At 43.9% G+C, this 18,291-nt stretch overlaps 1 protein-coding gene across 3 annotated transcripts in view; it reads right to left on the reverse strand.

Moving 5' to 3' along the window:
* Positions 1 to 7,326: 7,326 nt before the first annotated feature.
* Positions 7,327 to 18,291, reverse strand: part of RBM28 (RNA binding motif protein 28) — a 31,043-nt gene continuing 20,078 nt past the window's right edge. For all 3 annotated transcript variants that reach the window (XM_025865570.2, XM_073899160.1, XM_073899161.1), the window contains exons 14-19: positions 17,964 to 18,122; positions 14,341 to 14,490; positions 13,949 to 14,023; positions 11,364 to 11,620; positions 10,641 to 10,740; positions 7,327 to 7,879 (exon numbers count right to left, since the gene is read on the reverse strand). In XM_025865570.2, the coding sequence (XP_025721355.1) occupies positions 7,745 to 7,879; positions 10,641 to 10,740; positions 11,364 to 11,620; positions 13,949 to 14,023; positions 14,341 to 14,490; positions 17,964 to 18,122 (876 nt within the window). In that variant the 3' untranslated portion in view covers positions 7,327 to 7,744. The remainder of the gene's footprint in view (positions 7,880 to 10,640; positions 10,741 to 11,363; positions 11,621 to 13,948; positions 14,024 to 14,340; positions 14,491 to 17,963; positions 18,123 to 18,291) is intronic.

Raw genomic sequence — 18,291 nt, forward strand, 5'->3', positions numbered from 1 at the left:
TCCCTTCCGTCGTCTTCATCCAGGCTCTGGGTGCGGGGAGAGGGAGGGGATAAGCATTTGCTCAATGGGATAATATAGCACACGCCTGACTAAGTGCTCGGGAACTGTTAGCTGCTATTATGAATTTTATATTTGAGTTGAAAGCAGCCATCCTCTTGTGGGGAGTAAGAGAACAGGAGACAAAGGGTTCTTCCCCTGCGCCAGCCACATCCACACACAGCTGGTCACAGGGCAGGAGACCCCGGCTGGCAGCCGTCCCCACAGACGGGGAGCAAGGGTGTGTGATTTCCTGAGCAGCCCCTTCAATCCTAATGTCCCTTTAATAAGTCCTTGTCAAACTGCCATGGCTCTCCCCAGAGACTTCCACGACTATGGAAAATAAATAGCCATTATCTGACCTCCAGGGGAATGAAGATGTCTGCAGGATTCCAAGAAGGGCCATCCTCAAACCAGGTAGAGCCAACTCACCCTTGCGGAAATGCAAAGCCAAGGTAAGGAGGACATCATAAAGTAAATGCACTCACTGCTCTAATTCTTCTCACCTATTTTGATGTATATGAGTACATTTGGCTTCCGGAAGAGAGGGAGAAGGAGAGCAACTACAAAAATCTGGGGGTGTGGCTCTTGTTGGGGGGGGGGGGGGGGGGGGGGGTCGGGAAGGAGGTGTGAAGCAAAGGACTTAACTTTTCAGTTAATAATTTATCATCAAAACTTGGCATTACTGATTACATGAACGAAGCTTTAAAACGTCTTGTTGCCATCCAAAGAACGTGTGAGAATGAAGCATTCTTCCTTTTCTTACCACATAATTCGAAAAAGAGAAACCATTTTTTATCCTAAAAATATTTGATGTACCCAGCAAAAAGTGTTTTGAAATACAAGACAGTTCCTTAAATAGGCCCCAGAGACAGCTCTGGGCCAGGTCAGAGCCCTGCTCTGTTCCTAGCTCCGGTGGCCAGGGGATCTTAGCTGAGTCAGCCAGTTGCCACCAGCTGTGAGGCGGTGAGAATGACTGCCCCTCGATGACCTCAGCCGGGATTGCTGAGGTCGAACGCCCCTCGATGACCTCAGCCGGGATTGCTATGAAGAGCACCTGAGGTAAGGAGTGAGCAAAGGCTCTGAGAAAGCAGGCTGCCCCGCAGAGCTGGGTCTCATGTGAGAAGAGCAGTGCTCACGCCCAGCGCCCCCTCCCCCCGGTCAAGGTAGGGGGGGTCCTGATACCACTCTGCACCTGTCATAGCCAGACGGCCGGTCCTCAGGCAAGCGTCAGCGCTTCTCCCACAACCAGGCTGCTCCCAGCCCCAACCGCCTCTGGGAAGGGTCAGGAGAGATGAGAAGGAAGGAGAAGTTTTTGTGTTCTTTCTCCCATCAGGAGGAAAGCTTGAAGCCGGGAGAGGTTGGAGGACATTCCCACTCACCCCAAGTCTTGGCTGCCCTCTCCCACAGGTTGGGGGAGGTAGCTGAGGTTGATGGGCAGCCCCCAGCCTTGCCTTTGCCCACACTCCACACCTGACACAATTAAAGAAACAAAACTGAGTAGATTTGAAGATCTAATTGACTTTATTTAGCAATTCATGAATGGGCAGCATCCCATCTAGCTGAGAACGCTGAAGTAGAGGGGAACTGCTGTGAGGAGCTGTACAAAATGGAAGGGTTTTCTAGAGGGAGGGTGGAGCAACATAGTTATTAGCAAAAGAAAAGAAAGGCAAAGTCACCTTCCCTTAGATTATCTCATTTTCCTTTGGGGGACAGAGGGGCCCTCGTGTGACAGATGACCTCATCGGTGCTCATCAGAAAATTCCTGATTGACAGGCTAAGATTTACGTTTCTGGGGGAGATTGAAAAGGCAATTAAGTTAGACATTAAGCCCAGGTTTGGTGGCTTGGCCTAAGAGACACCATTTTGGGCCTGTGGTTTTCTTTTTAACGACCTAGAACCCATGGCTGTGGCCCTACCCCTCTCGACAGCCACGGGCTTTTCTGGGCCACATCAGCAAGGATGTGGAGACACACAGGACATGGGAAGCCCATACTCCTTCAGGAAACTCTTTTGTGCCAGTGGGAAAACTGAGGACTGGCACGGGGCAGGCTATGTGGCCACAGAGACAGAGACACAGCCACGTCCTAAGCCCTGGGGCTGGGATCACAGGGAGCAAGTTCTTGCCATCGGTGGCTCAGTCCCCTTGAGGAGGCAAGGCCTAAAGAAATGACAAGTCAGCCACAGTTGTGTATGCTCTGTCAGTGGCTGCCACTGGTAAGTGTCAGAAACTGAGGGAGGGATTGCAGTTCCCTGGTTTGGGCAGGGTCCCCAGGGAGAAATCCAGCTTGAATACACCAGTGGAAAGGTGTTCACTTTGGACAAGGATCTAGCATGGATGGACAAGAACAGTAAAAAGGACACAGGTGGTGTGTTCAAGGGACTGTGACTAGCTCTTTAGAATTCTATCACTTCGTATTTTGGGTCCCTTTCACATACCTCACTCAGGAAATGACTCTGTTGTCCTCCATAAGCCCAGCTAAGCCCTGAAGCAGATGGCCTTCAGTGAGTTCAACAGAATGAAATGAACTCCTACTATGTGTAAATCATTGTCACGTCCTGCAGAGTATGTAGAAAAGTGTGAAATATAGTCCCTGCCCTCAAGGGCAGGATTTTCCTTTTGTCAAATGGCCAGTGACAGATTCAGGATGACTCTGCAGCAGTGAGGTCCTCTGTCTGATAAATGGTGGCAGGCTCTGGGCAGCACGGACAAGTCTAAGGAAAACCGGATTAGCCATCTATCAAGACGCTCCATTTGTGGGTGGTCCAAAGGTATTCTGGTAACTCTGCTGTTTTTTTTCTCAGAATTAGTTACCAGGCTCAGTCTTGTGTCTTCCATATTCCTCTCAGCGTATTCCTTCTCAAGCACAGGAGCCTGTCCACAGCCGAACGCCCGTTCAGAATCAGAAGCCAAAGTAATTGCAGAGATACCTATAACTCATCCATGGCTGGGCCACTGAAGAGCACCCCAATCAATGAGCAGTCTCAGACTCTGCCATCAATCCTGGTAAGGAAGAGGCATCAGAACAAGAACTAGAGAACCAACGTAAGACAACAGCTGTGGGTAACTTCTAAATCGGTCAACCTTGGACAAAGGAAGGCTGAAAATCTTTACCTGGCCTGAGAGAAACAAAGCAAGCTCCTCCTGGCCCTGGAAACACCAGTTAGGGCTGAGTGGGAGAAAGCATAGGTGAGCGTCATCTGAAACAAACTGAAATACCAATTTATCTTGGGCATCCTCACAGTCTGGTGAAGTAGCTACTGCCATGATGGAGCGGAGAAGTTTCAGGAACTTGCCAAGTTGCGTGGGTAGAGCTGCTACTTCTAGGACAGAATTGGCAGATGCCTGTCAATCACACCTCAAAAAGTGAGTCACGGGGATACAAAGCAGAGAACCAGCTCCTTGGTCAATCAGAGGGCATCACATGGAAGATTCTGGGTGGGCAGGACTCACTCTGGCATAGTTGACCTCTTGCTTCCTCAGATGACTGAAGGCCAAATACATGGTGAGAAGGGGATCTCTGGTGCCCTGAGGTTCTGGGCGCTGAATGCTTCACTGGAAAAATTCTTTTCAAGGCAAAAACAGACTACAAGATGTTTGGAAGTATTTTGAAAAATGAGTTCACATTCAGCCATAAAAAAAAGAATGAAATCTTGCCATTTGCAACAACATGGATGGATCTAGAGAGTATTATAAATGTCAGTCAGAGAAAGACAAATGCCTTATGATCTCACTCATATGTAAATTTAAGAAACAAAACAAATGAGCGAAGGAAAAAAGAGACAAACCAAGAAACAGACACTTAACTGGAGAGAACAATCTGATGGTCACCAGAGGGGAGGTAGGGGATGGGTGAAACAGGTGATGGGGATTAAGGAGTGCACGTGTCGTGATGAGCACCAGGTGATGTATATAATTGTTGAATCGCTATATTGTACACCTGAAACGAATATAACACTATGTTAGCTATACTGGAATTAAAATGAAAAACTTAAAAAAGAATGAATTCACATGTCCTAACTCTGTCACAGAAGTGTACAGAAGACAGCTGAAACATGCTTGTTGCAGGCTAACCCTTAAAGGAAGGGACTGTACCTCCCGGATCAGAGCAGATTCCTCGAAACTACCAAGTAGCCCCCCAAAAAGCAAAGAAATAGCAAACAATCTTAAGACTCTTTATTTAAAAGAAAGATTTCTGAGCCAGGCTCCTGTAACCAAGCAGAAAGATGCTACTGAAACTTAAGTTTGACTGAAGGCATTCGGTCTCAGATGTTAACAAAATGTTTGTTATGGTTGTGTTTTAACTAAGCAGTCTGTACCTCCATGTTTAATTCAGAAAATTCCATTTCATGAAACTTTAGGCTCTGAAGTGAAGAAGTGAGCACAACTCTCACACATTAATACTCCCAAGGCAGAGATAACGTACGGCAAGGTGTCCCGAAGGACAATACCATGTAAGGAATCAGGTTGTTGAGAACGTGGATGACTGGTCCGCATATCACTTTTTAAAAGAACTGAGCACTAACTTTGCAAGGTTGCTAAAGCTATCAGAAGCAGCATCTGGATCTAAGAGAATATGGCAAAGCTATCTGAATGAACACCAATTTTTATCTATTCTAAATGTCAAGACATATTTTTGAATGTTAATTTATAGATATTTGTATACCCCAAAAAAGTATCTGGTGAGCAGAGTTGGCCAGGAGAGAACAGATTAGTTAACAGGCAGATGGTGGAGTCAGTCTGTGTATAACTTAATAAAGTATCTTGCTCCCTCCCCGGTGTACAGACCTTCCTAGGACAGATGTGTGGCCAAGCTATTTCAAGAACGTTTCAAACTCCCCAAGTCATACTGTCTCAAGAGAACTCTGGAGATACAGCCCCTGTCTTCTGGTTCTCGCCCAAGAAAGGCTTTTAAGTATTTTCAGGGTCTCTCCTTTATCTATTTTTAAACCAATTCAGGGCATTTTTGAGCATTCATTGGTTTTCCCAAGATACTGCAACAGCCATATCCCCAGGGTTGCAACAGTTCTCCAGAAAGCATCATTTATTATAGCACCGGGTTGGACTAGAGAGTCAAGAACTTTGGACTGTATTTCCAACTCTTTCTCTGACCCACTGAGTATTGTTTCTTCCTTTGCCCATTTTTTTTTTCATTCAAAAAACATTTACTCCTTACCTACTATGTGCCAGGTTCAATTCTAGGTGCTGTGTCTCCAGGACCAATGAGAAATCAAGTTCCTCTCACAAAGCAAACATTCTAACGAGGGGAACAAACAATTTCAGATAGACTGAGTGCTAGGAAGAAAATAAGAGTAAAAGGATTCAGTGATGGGGGCAGGATAGAGAGGAGCGGAAGAGCCCTACTTTAGCCAGGAAAGAGCTCCAGGAGGGTGACAGCTCGGTGGAGATCTGAGTGATAAGCAAAAGATCTGAGGGAAAAGTTCTCCAGGCGAAGGGAACAAACACAAAGGTTCTGAGGTGGTAGAGTCAAAGGAACCGAAGGAAGGGCTGGGAAGCCAAAAATGAAAGCAAGGGAGAGAAGGATAGACAAGTAGGAGAGGTGGTAGGGGCTGGAGAACCGAGGGCACTGCCTGTTGCAGGAGCTACACCATCTCAAGTCCGGGGCGGACTTCATGAGGACCAAGTAGCTGCAGGACATTGCACAGAGAATGATGACGTCTGCTTTAGAAAGGGGCCTCAGGGACTAGGGTGAAGACACAAAGCCCATCTTCAGGTCATCCTGGGGCCAAACATTACTCAGCTGACCAATCCTTATGGCCTCCTGTAGCCCAGTCCCCCGGTACTGGAACGCCCTGGCACTATCCGGGACTTACTCTACTTGGTCTGTTCCAGAGATGGGACTCATGCCCCTCTGACAGCTACACTGAAGTTCTTCCAAAATCCGATTCCTTGTGACTTTTACTCATCTGCCTCCATATATCCTTCTGGGCTCTACCAATAGCTAATAACACTCCAAGAATTCCCTTCTCAGGCAAGTCAGACCAGTTTCTTTCAGTTACTCATCTGACTTTCTAAACTTTTTAACTTTTTATTATGGAAAATTTCAAATGTCCGCTGAAGCAGAGAGAACAATATAATACATCTGCACTTACCTACGACCGGATTCAACAACAATCAACTCATGACCGATTGTGTTTCCACCTCTCTTTTTGATTTCCTTCACCAACTTGGCCATTACATTTGTCTCATAGGTGTGGTATGGCCAACCCGGAGTATTAGCAGCTGACTCTCCGGAGACATCTCATTTCTACTACTACAGCTAACCGTCCTATTACATGTGTGGCAGCCATGCTGTTGCTTCATTTTTTTTTTTTTTTAATTTTGTTTATTTATTTGAGAGAGAGAGAATGAGAGATAGAGAGCACGAGAGGGAAGAGGGTCAGAGGGAGAAGCAGACTCCCCACTGAGCGGGGAGCCCGATGCGGGACTCGATCCCGGGACTCCAGGATCATGACCTGAGCCGAAGGCAGTCGCTTAACCAACTGAGCCACCCAGGCGCCCCATGCTGTTGCTTCATAATGTGAATTCAATCAACTCAAACTCTCCAACCAGAACTCATGCAGTAGGGCTTTTGAACCCCAGTGAAGGAATTTATGTTTGCTCCCAGTGATTTTCATCTTATCAGATTCAGCCCATTCCTTCGGGCTATCGTGATCTTTTTTGGATCTTGACTCTCTAATATTTATTCACCATCCCTCCCAGCTTTTGTGATACCTCTAAAGTTTTGGGAAATAAAGAGTCATCTCTATCCTCTTTGAGTTTAAAAGAAGATTATGAATTAGAATGAATGAATTAGAAAAAGAGTAGAGCCAAAATGGATCAGAGAAAACTTTGATTCAATTCCTTACTCTACAGATGAGAAAACTAAGGCTCAGAGAGTCTGTGGCTGGTTCAAGGCCACCCATTAGGTAAGACAGGACAAGCTAGAGCCTCATGCTCACCGCTCCCTCGACCAACTCCTACCTCTGTTAAGTCCTGAGGAAAGAAAAGGTGGGTCATCACCAGCCAGGCTAGTGACAGTGGGCACTGCAAACTGATTTCTAGTCAACTGCCCATAATAACCTACTTATCTGACAAATAATTATCAAGTGTTGCTCTCTGCCAGGCCCCACTGCTCTCAATGACTTTCCCAGTCTCTCCCACTCTCAGAGATTAGGTTGGAAATCATTTTTCTCCGTTCTTACTTAATTCCTGCATTATGTAGAACTATGTAACTGAATTAGAGTTAGGAATGTCAGTGTTCATAAATAATAAAGGATTCACATCTATTAGAAATGAGAAATAGTTTGTTATTCAAAAAGCCAAACAAGAGCTCATTTAGAGGAGACACTTAACAAAATATACATCTTAAAAATTCAGTCCTCAAGAATCCTTTTTACAACTGTTTCCATTTGAGAAACAAAGGATTAAATGGGCAATAATTACAGATACAATTCACACAATAACTTGGATAATACACAATAAGCATCATGACGTTTTTCTGAGATTTCTCTCTGTGGTTCACTAATCACGCACTGGGGAGGGCCCAAAGTTCAAACGTGCACAGCCCAGGGGGCCTCCCCACAAAGTGGCAGTGCCCTGGGGAGGAAGGGGGGTGTCCCTCCCTCAGAGAATAACAGTAGGGGGTGGAGGGAGACCTGGGAGCTTGACCAAGAATCCAGCTTCTTATCCAGTCTGCTGCCACCATCAGCTGTCAAACCATTTGCTCCTCTTTGCAAGAGGTACTCCTTTAGAAGGTCCCAGTAATTTCTGCTTATATTGTTCGACCAGCTGATTGAAGCGGATTTCGGTCTTATTTCCCTTAGCTTTCTTCCCAGGGGCCTATAAATGAAAGGTAAGGAAAAACAAGATCAATTTCAAGCACTGAATGTCACCTTACCTTTATGCCCCAAGAGAGAATATAAGAAATCTTGTCAGCCACAAGAGGTGGACATTCAGAGAGTGACCCTTAGAAAAACCCAAAATGAACCATTCATTGGTAAGAAACCAGACCAGGAATGCCTAAGAGAAGGGCCCCACTAAAACACTGTGCAGGTGCTTCAGAGCTCTCACTCTCAAACGCTTCTGCAAGAACCTTCTCGCAGATGAGTGAGTCCAGAGTTTGCACCTTCTTGCTGGCCCTTTCCCTCAACGAGAATCCTGCCTTTGGGATTTCAGAGATAGAGCTCTTAAGACAGTACGGTATGGGTCAGACTTCCCAGAGGCACAGATTCCTTGAGTAGGAGAAGCTAATGCTTCTTTTACCCTTGAAACTTAAAAGAAAGGGACAAGGGAAGGGGAAAGAAATCTTGACCTCAAATGTTCAAGAATGTAGAACCACAATTTTCTACTAAAAGGAACTAGGGCTGCTTGGGAAAATGGCTAATGCCAGGACCAGGGAAGAAATATGTAAGATGAGCTGGGACATCTGGTTGTACCAGAAAGCAAGGACACCACCAAAACAGGGGCATATCAGAAGAACTCAGGAGCCAACCTGAAGGGCCTTCTGCTGGCCTAAATGGGACAAGAATAATAACTGCATTTGATTGCAACACATCAGGTATATAAAAACCCAGGAATCTGGGGTGCCTGGGTGGCTCAGTCGTTAAGCGTCTGCCTTCAGCTCAGGTTATGATCCCAGGGTCTTGGGATGGAGCCCCACATCGGGCTCCCTGCTCGGCAGGAAGTCTGCTTCTCCCTCTCCCACTCCCCCTGCTTGTTTTCCTGCTCTCGCTGTCTCTCTCTCTGTCAAGTAAATAAATAAAATCTTAAACAAACAAACAAACAAAAAACTCAGGAATTTGTCATACTAAAAAGATCTTATTGGTCACCATGGGAGGTTGATAGGGCACCAACTTGTTACTCTGAAACTGATAAAGAGTAATTAAATCAAGCATTTATCCTGCTTTTCCTATATATACGGTATTTCATGGTAACCATATAGTTGACAAGGGAAGATTTTTTTTCTCTAGAATTCTACCAAAACAATGCAAAAGAACTGAAAGAAAAAAAAAACCCAAAAACAAAACGCTAGAAAATCACCATTCTGCACGCCATATTGAAATCATGGATCTAGACAGTAATCATCAATGGGTGCTGAAACCATTAGGTGAGAGACTAATGGGAACTTCACAAATGGAAGAGAGGAGGACAACCTCTAAGCCTACAGATCTACTAATCAACCTGAGAATCAGCTAAAAATGGGGTAACCAGACGTTATGTGCCTTAGGATGCTGATGCAACAGAAAGCACCCAGCACCACTCATGAAATACTCTTGCCAAGAAAACTGAACTTGAGGAGCACGTGACTGGCTCAGTCGGTGGAGCATGCGACTCTTGATCTCAGGGTTATGAGTTCAAGCCCCACACTGGGTATAGAGATGATTTAAAAATAAAATCTTTACAAAAAGAAAAAGAAAACTGGACTTGAATCTAATCAAGCCTGTACATCTAACTACCAGTTTACAGACAATACCAGGTATCACAGGACAGGTTAAATGACACAAGGTAGCAAGCAGCTAAACTCAAAATGTAATACATTCTAAAGGGCAAATAACTCAGTTTCTTCAACAAATTATCAGCATGGAAAAAAGGGGGCTGATGAGGAAGACTGAGTTATAGGAAAAAAAAGATTTAAGAGATATAAAAACCAAATGTAATGTGTGGACTCTGTCTGGATCTTAATCTGTACTAACCAACTACAAAAGAATATTTTTGAGGTAACTGGGGACATTTCAATACGGGCTGCATATTAGATGATATTAAGGGCTTTTTATTAATTTCATTAGATATGATAATGGCATAATATATACATATTTTTAAGGCCCAGTCAGTTGGAGATGCATTCTGAGGTATTTTTCTGAGCAATACACCTCATTTTCATTTAAGGCATATTTACATGTGAAGCTGAGTTTGCCTTAATATACTCTGGGTAGGGGGCTGTATATATGAGGAATAGATAAAATAAGAGAATGGTTGAAGTAGAGAAACTAATGTGTGGGTTCTTTCTACTTTTATTTTATTTATCTATTAATTTACTTAGTTAATAACTTATTTATTTAATTACTTCTTATTTATTTCATTTAAGATTTTTTTAAGTAAGCTCCATGCCCAGTGTGGAACCCAATGCGGGGCTTGAACTCACATCCCTGAGATCAAGACCTGAGCTGAAATCAAAGTCAGATGCTTAACTGACTGAGCTACCCAGGCGCCCCTAAGATTTTTATTTTTAAGTAATCTCTACACCCAACATGGGGCTCAAACCTACAACCCTGAGATCAAGAGTTGCATCCTCTACAGACTGAGCCAGCCAGGTGCTCCCATTTCAAATTTTTTTGTTTGTTTTTTTTTTAAATAATTTCTACATCCAACATGGGTCTCAAACTCATGACCCCAAGATCAAGAGTCACATGCTTTTCTGACTGAGCCAGCCAGGCGCCCCAGGTTCTCTCCACGTTTACAATCCCACACCTCAACAGCCTCTAAAAGAGAGTGTTGCAATCCAGAAGCCCTTTCTTTTTGCTTAACTAATCAGGGCACAAAAGTGGCTACCAGCCGTGGCACAGCCCTGCCATACCAAAGCCTCGTGCTCTACAGAACTCACCTGCTTGGAAGGTAATGTCTGCTTCTCTGGCTTCTGCTGGGTCATCTGGGGCTTTGGCTTTTTGGGAGGGAGAGACTTCACTTTGCCTTTGTCCCGCAGCCTGAAATAAGAGGTCAGGTAAGTGTCACTCTGAGTTCTCCCTCTAACTGGCACCTCCGAGGCTGTCTCAGCCACAGGATAAAATTCCTTTTCTTACACTGGCTCTTTCTAAGCCCAGGATAAGTCATTCTAAAAAGGGAAACTAACAGAATATCCTAAGGCTCAACATTTGTATACCCTTTTATGTTGGCTTAAGACCTCAAGGGATTCCCCAAAACCATCGTTTATTTAACAAATATTTTGTAAAGATTGACTTTTGCTGATAGCACTAATCTGCCACCTCAAACAGGATCTGCAAGATGAACTCAAGTAGGTGGGCCTCAGCTGACAGAGACAGCCCTCTGGATGGGAGGAGGCTCTTCAGATGAGGAAAAAAATGTCAAGAAAGCTGCCCTAGGAGTTCCTCCGAGGCCCCCTCTGCTAGTCCTATTCCAGCCTCCAACTGTTCCAAGAGCGACAGCTCTGCCAGTATAGAGATGCCTGCACATCAACCCTTTATGGGGACTGACACAGTGCTAAACGTACCTTTCATCCAAACAAAAGCCGCAAAGAGGAAAAGGGCTAAGCAAAACCAAACCCTCTGAGAAGCCACCCGCTGTGCTATGCCACCATTCTGCATCTCACCTAATTTTGGGGCCTCGGTGCGAGGGAAGCACCAGGACCTTTCTTCTCTTCTTTCCATCAGGCAGCTCCACCTGCTCCACTTCAGCCTTGGTCTGGAACCCTGTCCACGAGGACGAATGCAGCTTCCCCTTCTGCTCCAGGGGGGCCTTGCTTTGTTCCTGTGTGTGGTTTTGAGCTGCTTTCCGTTGCTGGTCTTTTCCAAGCACTGGTTGTTCCTGCTGGGGCTCACCATTTGCAGGCTTGGATTTCACTTTTTGCTGCATAAAATAAGAGATTGCCATCTAAGTTTCTGGATGAGGTTTATTTGCTGGAAATACTCAGCAGAAAAGGAGCTTTATGTGAGCTTAGTGAAAGAAGGAGAAGTCTTCCCCTGAATAGTTAGAAATTATAGGAGAGTGAATACAAGTTTACAGGCCCTGACATAGTAACAGACGGCTACCAGGTTGGGGGACACAAAACCACCACTTCCCTTTCCATATACAGGAACAAGGGAAAGTACATGCACGCCCAAGACTCGAAAGCCAGTAGAAAGAAAAAAGAAAAACCAGTAGCATGGGGCAGTTACTAAACAAATGTGTGATGGGAATCCCAGAGGGAAAAGAAAGAAAGGAACAGAAGAAATATTTGAAGCAATAAGAGAATTTGCCAAACTTAGTGACAGACACTAAACCACAGATGCAGGAAGCTCAGCCAAATACCGAACAGGATATATACCAAAAACTCTCTACCCAGGCATATCATACCAAACTGTAGAAAATCGAAGACAAAAGTGAAGATCTGGAAAGAAGGGGTGGGGGGCAAGATAAAGAACACCTTACCTACAGGAAACAAAGATATTACTACACTGAATTTCTCTTCAGAAGCCATGTAAAAAAGAACAGAGAAATATTTAAGGTTTTGGGGGGAAAAGTCACCAACCTAGAATTCTGTATCTAGTACAATCATCCTTCAAAAGTGAAGGAGAAATAAAGATTTTCTCAAACAAAATTAAAAGAATTTGTCACTAGGGGACCTGTCTTGCAAGAAAGCCTAAGTGAATTTCTTCAGAGACGGAAGATGACTGAGGTCAGAAACTCGAATCTACTAAAGAAAGGAAGAACACTAGAGAAGGAAAAATTGAAATGAAGACTAGGAAAAGATGCTATGAGAAGGAAGGCATAAAGTATGTTACGAATTTATGCTGCACTGTGGTAGAAGAAAAAAAAAGATCCACATTAAATTAGTGTAATAATCAATACAACAAAAATCTATTATATGCCTATAATGCGCCAGTCTCAGTTTCTAAGGTAAGGGTAACAGAGGGAAAAAATAGTGTCTACCTTTAAGGACTCACAGACTAGTGGAGGATTAGAGACACACAAATAAGGCAAAGTGAAAAACTAAAGACCTTAAGGAAGTTCACGAAAGTACAAGTTAATGAGGTCTTACCTCTTTTGAGAAAGGTGGGAAAATGCTACTTGAGGAAGCACATTTGATCTGAATACGGAAACTGTGTAGAAGTATCCTTGAGTCAGGGAAAGGGGCACTTTTACACAGAAAGAGCAGTATGTATACAAGTATAAGCAACAAATAAAGCCATCTGAATCGTTTTTTAAGCCTCTAGTTTCAGAATCACTCTGAAGCAATAGCTTAAGGCAGTAAGTCAGTCTCCACCTAGGACAACAAAGCTGCCTCAAACAAGAACCAGATCCCAGATTTTCCTACCCAGGACTGCTATATTAACCACTGAAACCGCTCTTCCATTGGCCAGGCCCATGGTACACACCACAAAGACCGCAGATGTTTGGTATATAAGCAAATTCAGGTATATTATCCATGAAAGCTGCAGCAGTTATGGTACCAAGAATACTCTGGCCTTCCAGTCCTAGGGCAAGAGGGCTAAGAGAATGAGTACTGACTGTGTGCTGACCAAGCACTGTGACCACTTAATCCTTAACAGTCATGCGAGGCAGATACTGGTAATCCTATTTTACAAACTAAACTGAAGCTGAGAGGTACTAACTTGCCATGGAACTCAGGGGTACAGCCTGAGTCTGAACATGAGTAACCGTGTTCCTGTTCTTTCCTTTACACCACACTAAATTAAAAACAATACTAAAACTATCAGGCAGCACGTTTCTGGAGCTACCTAAGAAGGAAGAATTATGGAAGAGATAGCTGAAATCTACAGCAATGTAAAACTTTCATCTGGGCCATTACCTTTGACAGGCACGTCACCAAATACTGCACTGCTATTGGTGCAGTATTTTTGCTTTATTACTTTTTGCTATTAACATCAGCCTGATGCTCCTCTCTCCTTCCTTTCCCCTCTGTGGACCTATCACAAGAAAGCCCAGCAGAGAAGATCGCCTGGAGAGTTCTAGGGAACTAAGAGTAAAGGGGAACAACCTAATGAGGTAGAGACCTACCTCAAGGGTGCAGAACCACAAACTGAACAAAACAGGAGTTTAAATATAGCCTGAAAAAAACTGTTTTAACTGAACTATACACTTACAAATCGTAAATTTTATGTTAGGTGTTATCTGACCACAATTTAAAAAAAAAAAAAAAACAAGCAAAAACAGAAAAACATTCCAGTTCTATACCAGGCTGCGCTGAATCCTCAGTTCCTTTATTTTAAGTTTTCTTCGATCCTCCAAAGAGAACTCCACTATCGGTCTCTGTGTCAGAAGGAGAATGTCATTCATTAGATTTCTTAAGTTTCTGAGTGCAGTGAGCTGAGCTGTCCCGACCCCTGCCCCCTCTCTTGCTCACTTACTCTACTTAAAGGTAAGGGGCCATTCTGCACAAAGTCTATCCAATTTTGATTGCAATTCCTTCTAATCATCTTACCAGCTGAATCCCTGCTCATTCCCTCCACGGACTGGCTACCCTTTCCCATCACACACAAGTCAGAGGACACTGGACATAAAGGAGAGAAATGGTTCTCCGCAAATGGCCCTCAGAGGAACAGGTCCGCCCACAGGCTGAGGCTCACCTTCAGGGGCCCAAAAATCTCTGGATTGTTGTTGATGTGGCGCAGGGCTGTCAGGGCATGCTCGTGCTCCCGGAACTCCGCAAAGGCGTAGCCCAGGGACTGACCCTTAACTTTCCCATACACTCCTTTGAGGTCTCGCATCACCCTACACTAAGAGTAGAACAAGAGAAAGAACCCATGATTACAGGATGAGAGCATGAACAGGCTCCTGAAAAATCAGGTGCCTGGAACAGAATCCTCGTCCATATCACTGCCACAACAGTCATACTGCAGTAATACTTACCAGTGTCTTATTAGAATACACCTACTGAAGGCATAAAACCAATTAAATATTTTCTAGCTTCCTAAGAGTTTACAGAGATCCACAAAAACCTATAAATAAGCATGTAAATAAAATACCCCCCCAATTATAATCGCCAACTGTGAACAATACATACAAGTTGAGAGGTATACGGTACTTTAAATGGTGTAAGTTATCACTGAGGATGAAGTGCTGTCCATAGATCTCATCACTGAAGAAGCCACTCAGAAAGGAAATTACTAAAGAAGAAAAAGAAGGCCTGATGGCTTTAGTTTAAGACAGACACTGAGGGGGGCGCCTGGGTGGCTCACTCAGTTAAGTGGCTGCTGTCGGTTTGGGTCATGATCCTGGGGTCCTGGGATCGAGCCCCACGTCCGGCTCCCTGCTCAGCAGAGAGCCTGCTTCTCCCTCTCCCTCTGCCTGCCACTCTGCCTACCTGTGCTATCTGTCAAATAAATAAATAAAATCTTAAAAAAAAAAGAAAGAAAGAAAGAAAGAAAGAAAGAAAGACATCGAGGGGCTCAGTCGGTTCAGTATCCAACTCTTGACTTCACTCAGGTCAGGATCTCAGAGTCATGAGATCGAGCCCTGAGTTGGATTCCCCACTCAGCAGGGAGTCTGCTTCTCTCCTTCTCCCTCTTCTCTTTTTCTCAAATAAATAAATCTTTATTTTTCTTTGCTTTAGGCAAATTTTATTTATTTGTTTTTTATTATGTTATGTTAATCACCATACATTACATCATTAGTTTTTGATGTAGTGTTCCAATAAATAAATCTTTAAGAAAGACATTCAGGCATGGAGAAGGGCCTGTCTGACATAGCCTCAGGATTATAGGAAGAAGCTTTAGCTGGCTTTGCTCAGAGCTCAGATCTTCTCTGGCATGATTTTTCCTTAAATCCTTAAGCTGAATGTAATAGGCATCCTGGGGCATCGAGGATACCATACCATAGTAGCATTATCTTGGAAAAACTGATTGTTTACATATTACTCCTGGAAGCTGTAGTTCTGATGTAATGGAGACATCTAGGTATTAGGACACATGGATGCTGCATTTGGTATACTTCTAGTACCTACATTGTCCCTACAACTGTGCCATGTACTGTAGGGAAGTTAAGAAAAGCTTAAAGTGAGGTTCCTGTCCTCAAGAAGCTTACGATCCTGCTGAGATACTATACCTACACATATTAAAGAATTAAAGAGAGAATTCAAGGGGCGCCGGGGTGGTGTAGTCAGTTAAGCATCCGACTCTTGGTTTCAGCTCAGGTCATGATCTCAGGGTAGTGACATCGAGCCCTGCATGGGGTTCCATGCTCAGCGTGGAGTCTGCTTGAGATTCTTGCTCTCCCTTTCTCTCTGCCCCTCCTGCTCGTGCTCTTTCTCTCTCTCAAATAAATAAATCAGTCTTAAAAAAAAATCCCCTTAAAATTAGAGTTTTAAAACAAACAAATAAACAAACAAAATAAAGAAAAAATTCAACACAATGCAAATATTGTAAAACACATGAATTTCCCTAACTGGGGGCGCCTGGGTGGCTCAGCTGGTTAAGCATCTGCCTTTGCCTCAGGTCATGATCCCAGGGTCCTGGGATCGAGCCCTGCTTTGGACTCCCTGCTCAGCGGGGAGCCTGCTTCTCCCTTTCTGTCTCCCTCTGCTGCTCACCCTGCTTGGGCTCTCTCGCTTGCTCTCGCTCTCAAATAAATAAAGTCTTTAAAAAAAAGATTTTCCCTAACTGATGACAGGTTTTCAATGTACAGGCACTTACAAAGTATTGTGGATGTTGATATGAGAAATTACACAACTGACCTCTACACCAGTAACACTTTGAACAGTTTTACTAAGAGTGGTGTCAGATATGTGCTGATATGTTCACATTCTCTCATGTAATTCCCCAAATACCAATGCCATACATTTTCCCCCCACAGGAAGTATCTTTAATTTACATTGAATAGGTGAATAAAATAAGATTGTAACTTCTTCTAGAGTACCACTTATTTTTCATTCTTTTTTTAAATTTTTTATTGTTATGTTAATCACCATACATCATTAGTTTTTGATGTAGTGTTCCATGATTCATTGTTTGTGCATAACACCCAGTGCTCCACGCAGAATGTGCCCTCTTTAATACCCATCACCAGGCTAACCCATCCCCCCAACCCCCTCCCCTCTAGAAACCTCAGTTTGTTGTTCAGAGTCCATCGTCTCTCATGGTTCATCTCCCCCTCTGACTTACTCCCCTTCAATCTTCCCCTCCTGCTATCTTCTTCTTTTTTTTTTCTTAACATATATTGCATTATTTGTTTCAGAAGTACTGATCTGTGATTCAACAGTCTTGCACAATTCACAGGCTCACCATAGCACATACCCTCCCCAATGTCTGTCACCCAGCCACCCCATCCCTCCCACCCCCCACCACTCCAGCAACCCTCAGTTTGTTTCCTGAGGTTAAAAATTCCTCATATCAGCGAGGTCATATGATACCTGTCTTTCTCTGATTGACTTATTTCACTCAGCATAATAACCCTCCAGTTCCATCCATGTCGTTGCAAATGCAATGCCATACATTTTGAAGAGATTTTCCAGGATTAGGAAAACAGTTTACAGTCACAAATCAGAGCAAAGCAGATTTATAATATTGGCTGTGTTACTTATTCAATAAATATAGATTGAGAGATTACTATGTTCCAGGTACTCTGCCAAGACCTGGGAGCAATGACCCACCTCCTCTCCAAGAGCTCATTCTGGTCGGGAGAAATGACTGTCAGACAATGACAGGATGGTGTAATGGTAAGTGCCATGACAAAGACTTGCAGAGGCTGGGGCAGAGGAGAAGTCTCTGTACTCACACAGTGGTCTAATCAAATCTTGGTGCGAATCCAGTGTTTGTCTAATACAACTACAACTGTTGAAGACCTGCATGGCTCTCTGTGCTTACCACACAGCACTTTTCATACAGTAAGAGCCTAGATGGCACTAAAATGTTCTCCTAAAGAGCAAACTACACAGATTATTTTTCTGTGAGAAAATTAACATTACAGCACCTACTATGATGCTGAGCACACAGCAAGCATTCAAATTAATTCATGAGGGCAGACACTTCCTCACATTCTGCTGCAATTTGGACAATGCATTGAAAGGCAGTTCTAAGAAGAGAAAACAAACAAACATGAAAACTGCCAAACTCAGCCTCATCTGTTGATGTTGTGGCCAACATCAATGTGCCCAAAAGAAACTGTCAATCTACTAGCACCACAGTCTGAAATAAACGCTCAATCTGATCCAGGATGAGTACCAAACTTCAGAGTGGGCAGGGCCAACTCTCACCTCCTTGAGGCGCACCCCCTTCTCCCCTCGGGTGGCATTCAGCAGCAGCTTTCTGAGCTTTTTGTCGTCCACACCCTTTGGGAGGTTGTGCAGGCAGAGCCTGGTCTGGGACACAAAGATATTCTGGTCCTTGAGTTTCTGATGCTTCAGCAGCTCAAACTGAAAGAACAACAAATGGTTAACAATACAATCCAGCCTTTAAAATTGCAGGTTCATAATTCTCCAAAAGGAAAGAACTGTGACCACCACCCCCCATCCAATAACCACACATATGGACAAAAGGAGGGAAATCACCCACCTACAGCCTTATGATGCCTAGCATAGGGAA

The sequence above is a fragment of the Callorhinus ursinus genome, unplaced genomic scaffold, assembly GCF_003265705.2.
Source record: "Callorhinus ursinus isolate GAN/ISIS: 27379988/994484 unplaced genomic scaffold, GSC_fseal_2.0 scaffold12, whole genome shotgun sequence".
Taxonomy (NCBI): Eukaryota; Metazoa; Chordata; class Mammalia; order Carnivora; family Otariidae; genus Callorhinus; species Callorhinus ursinus.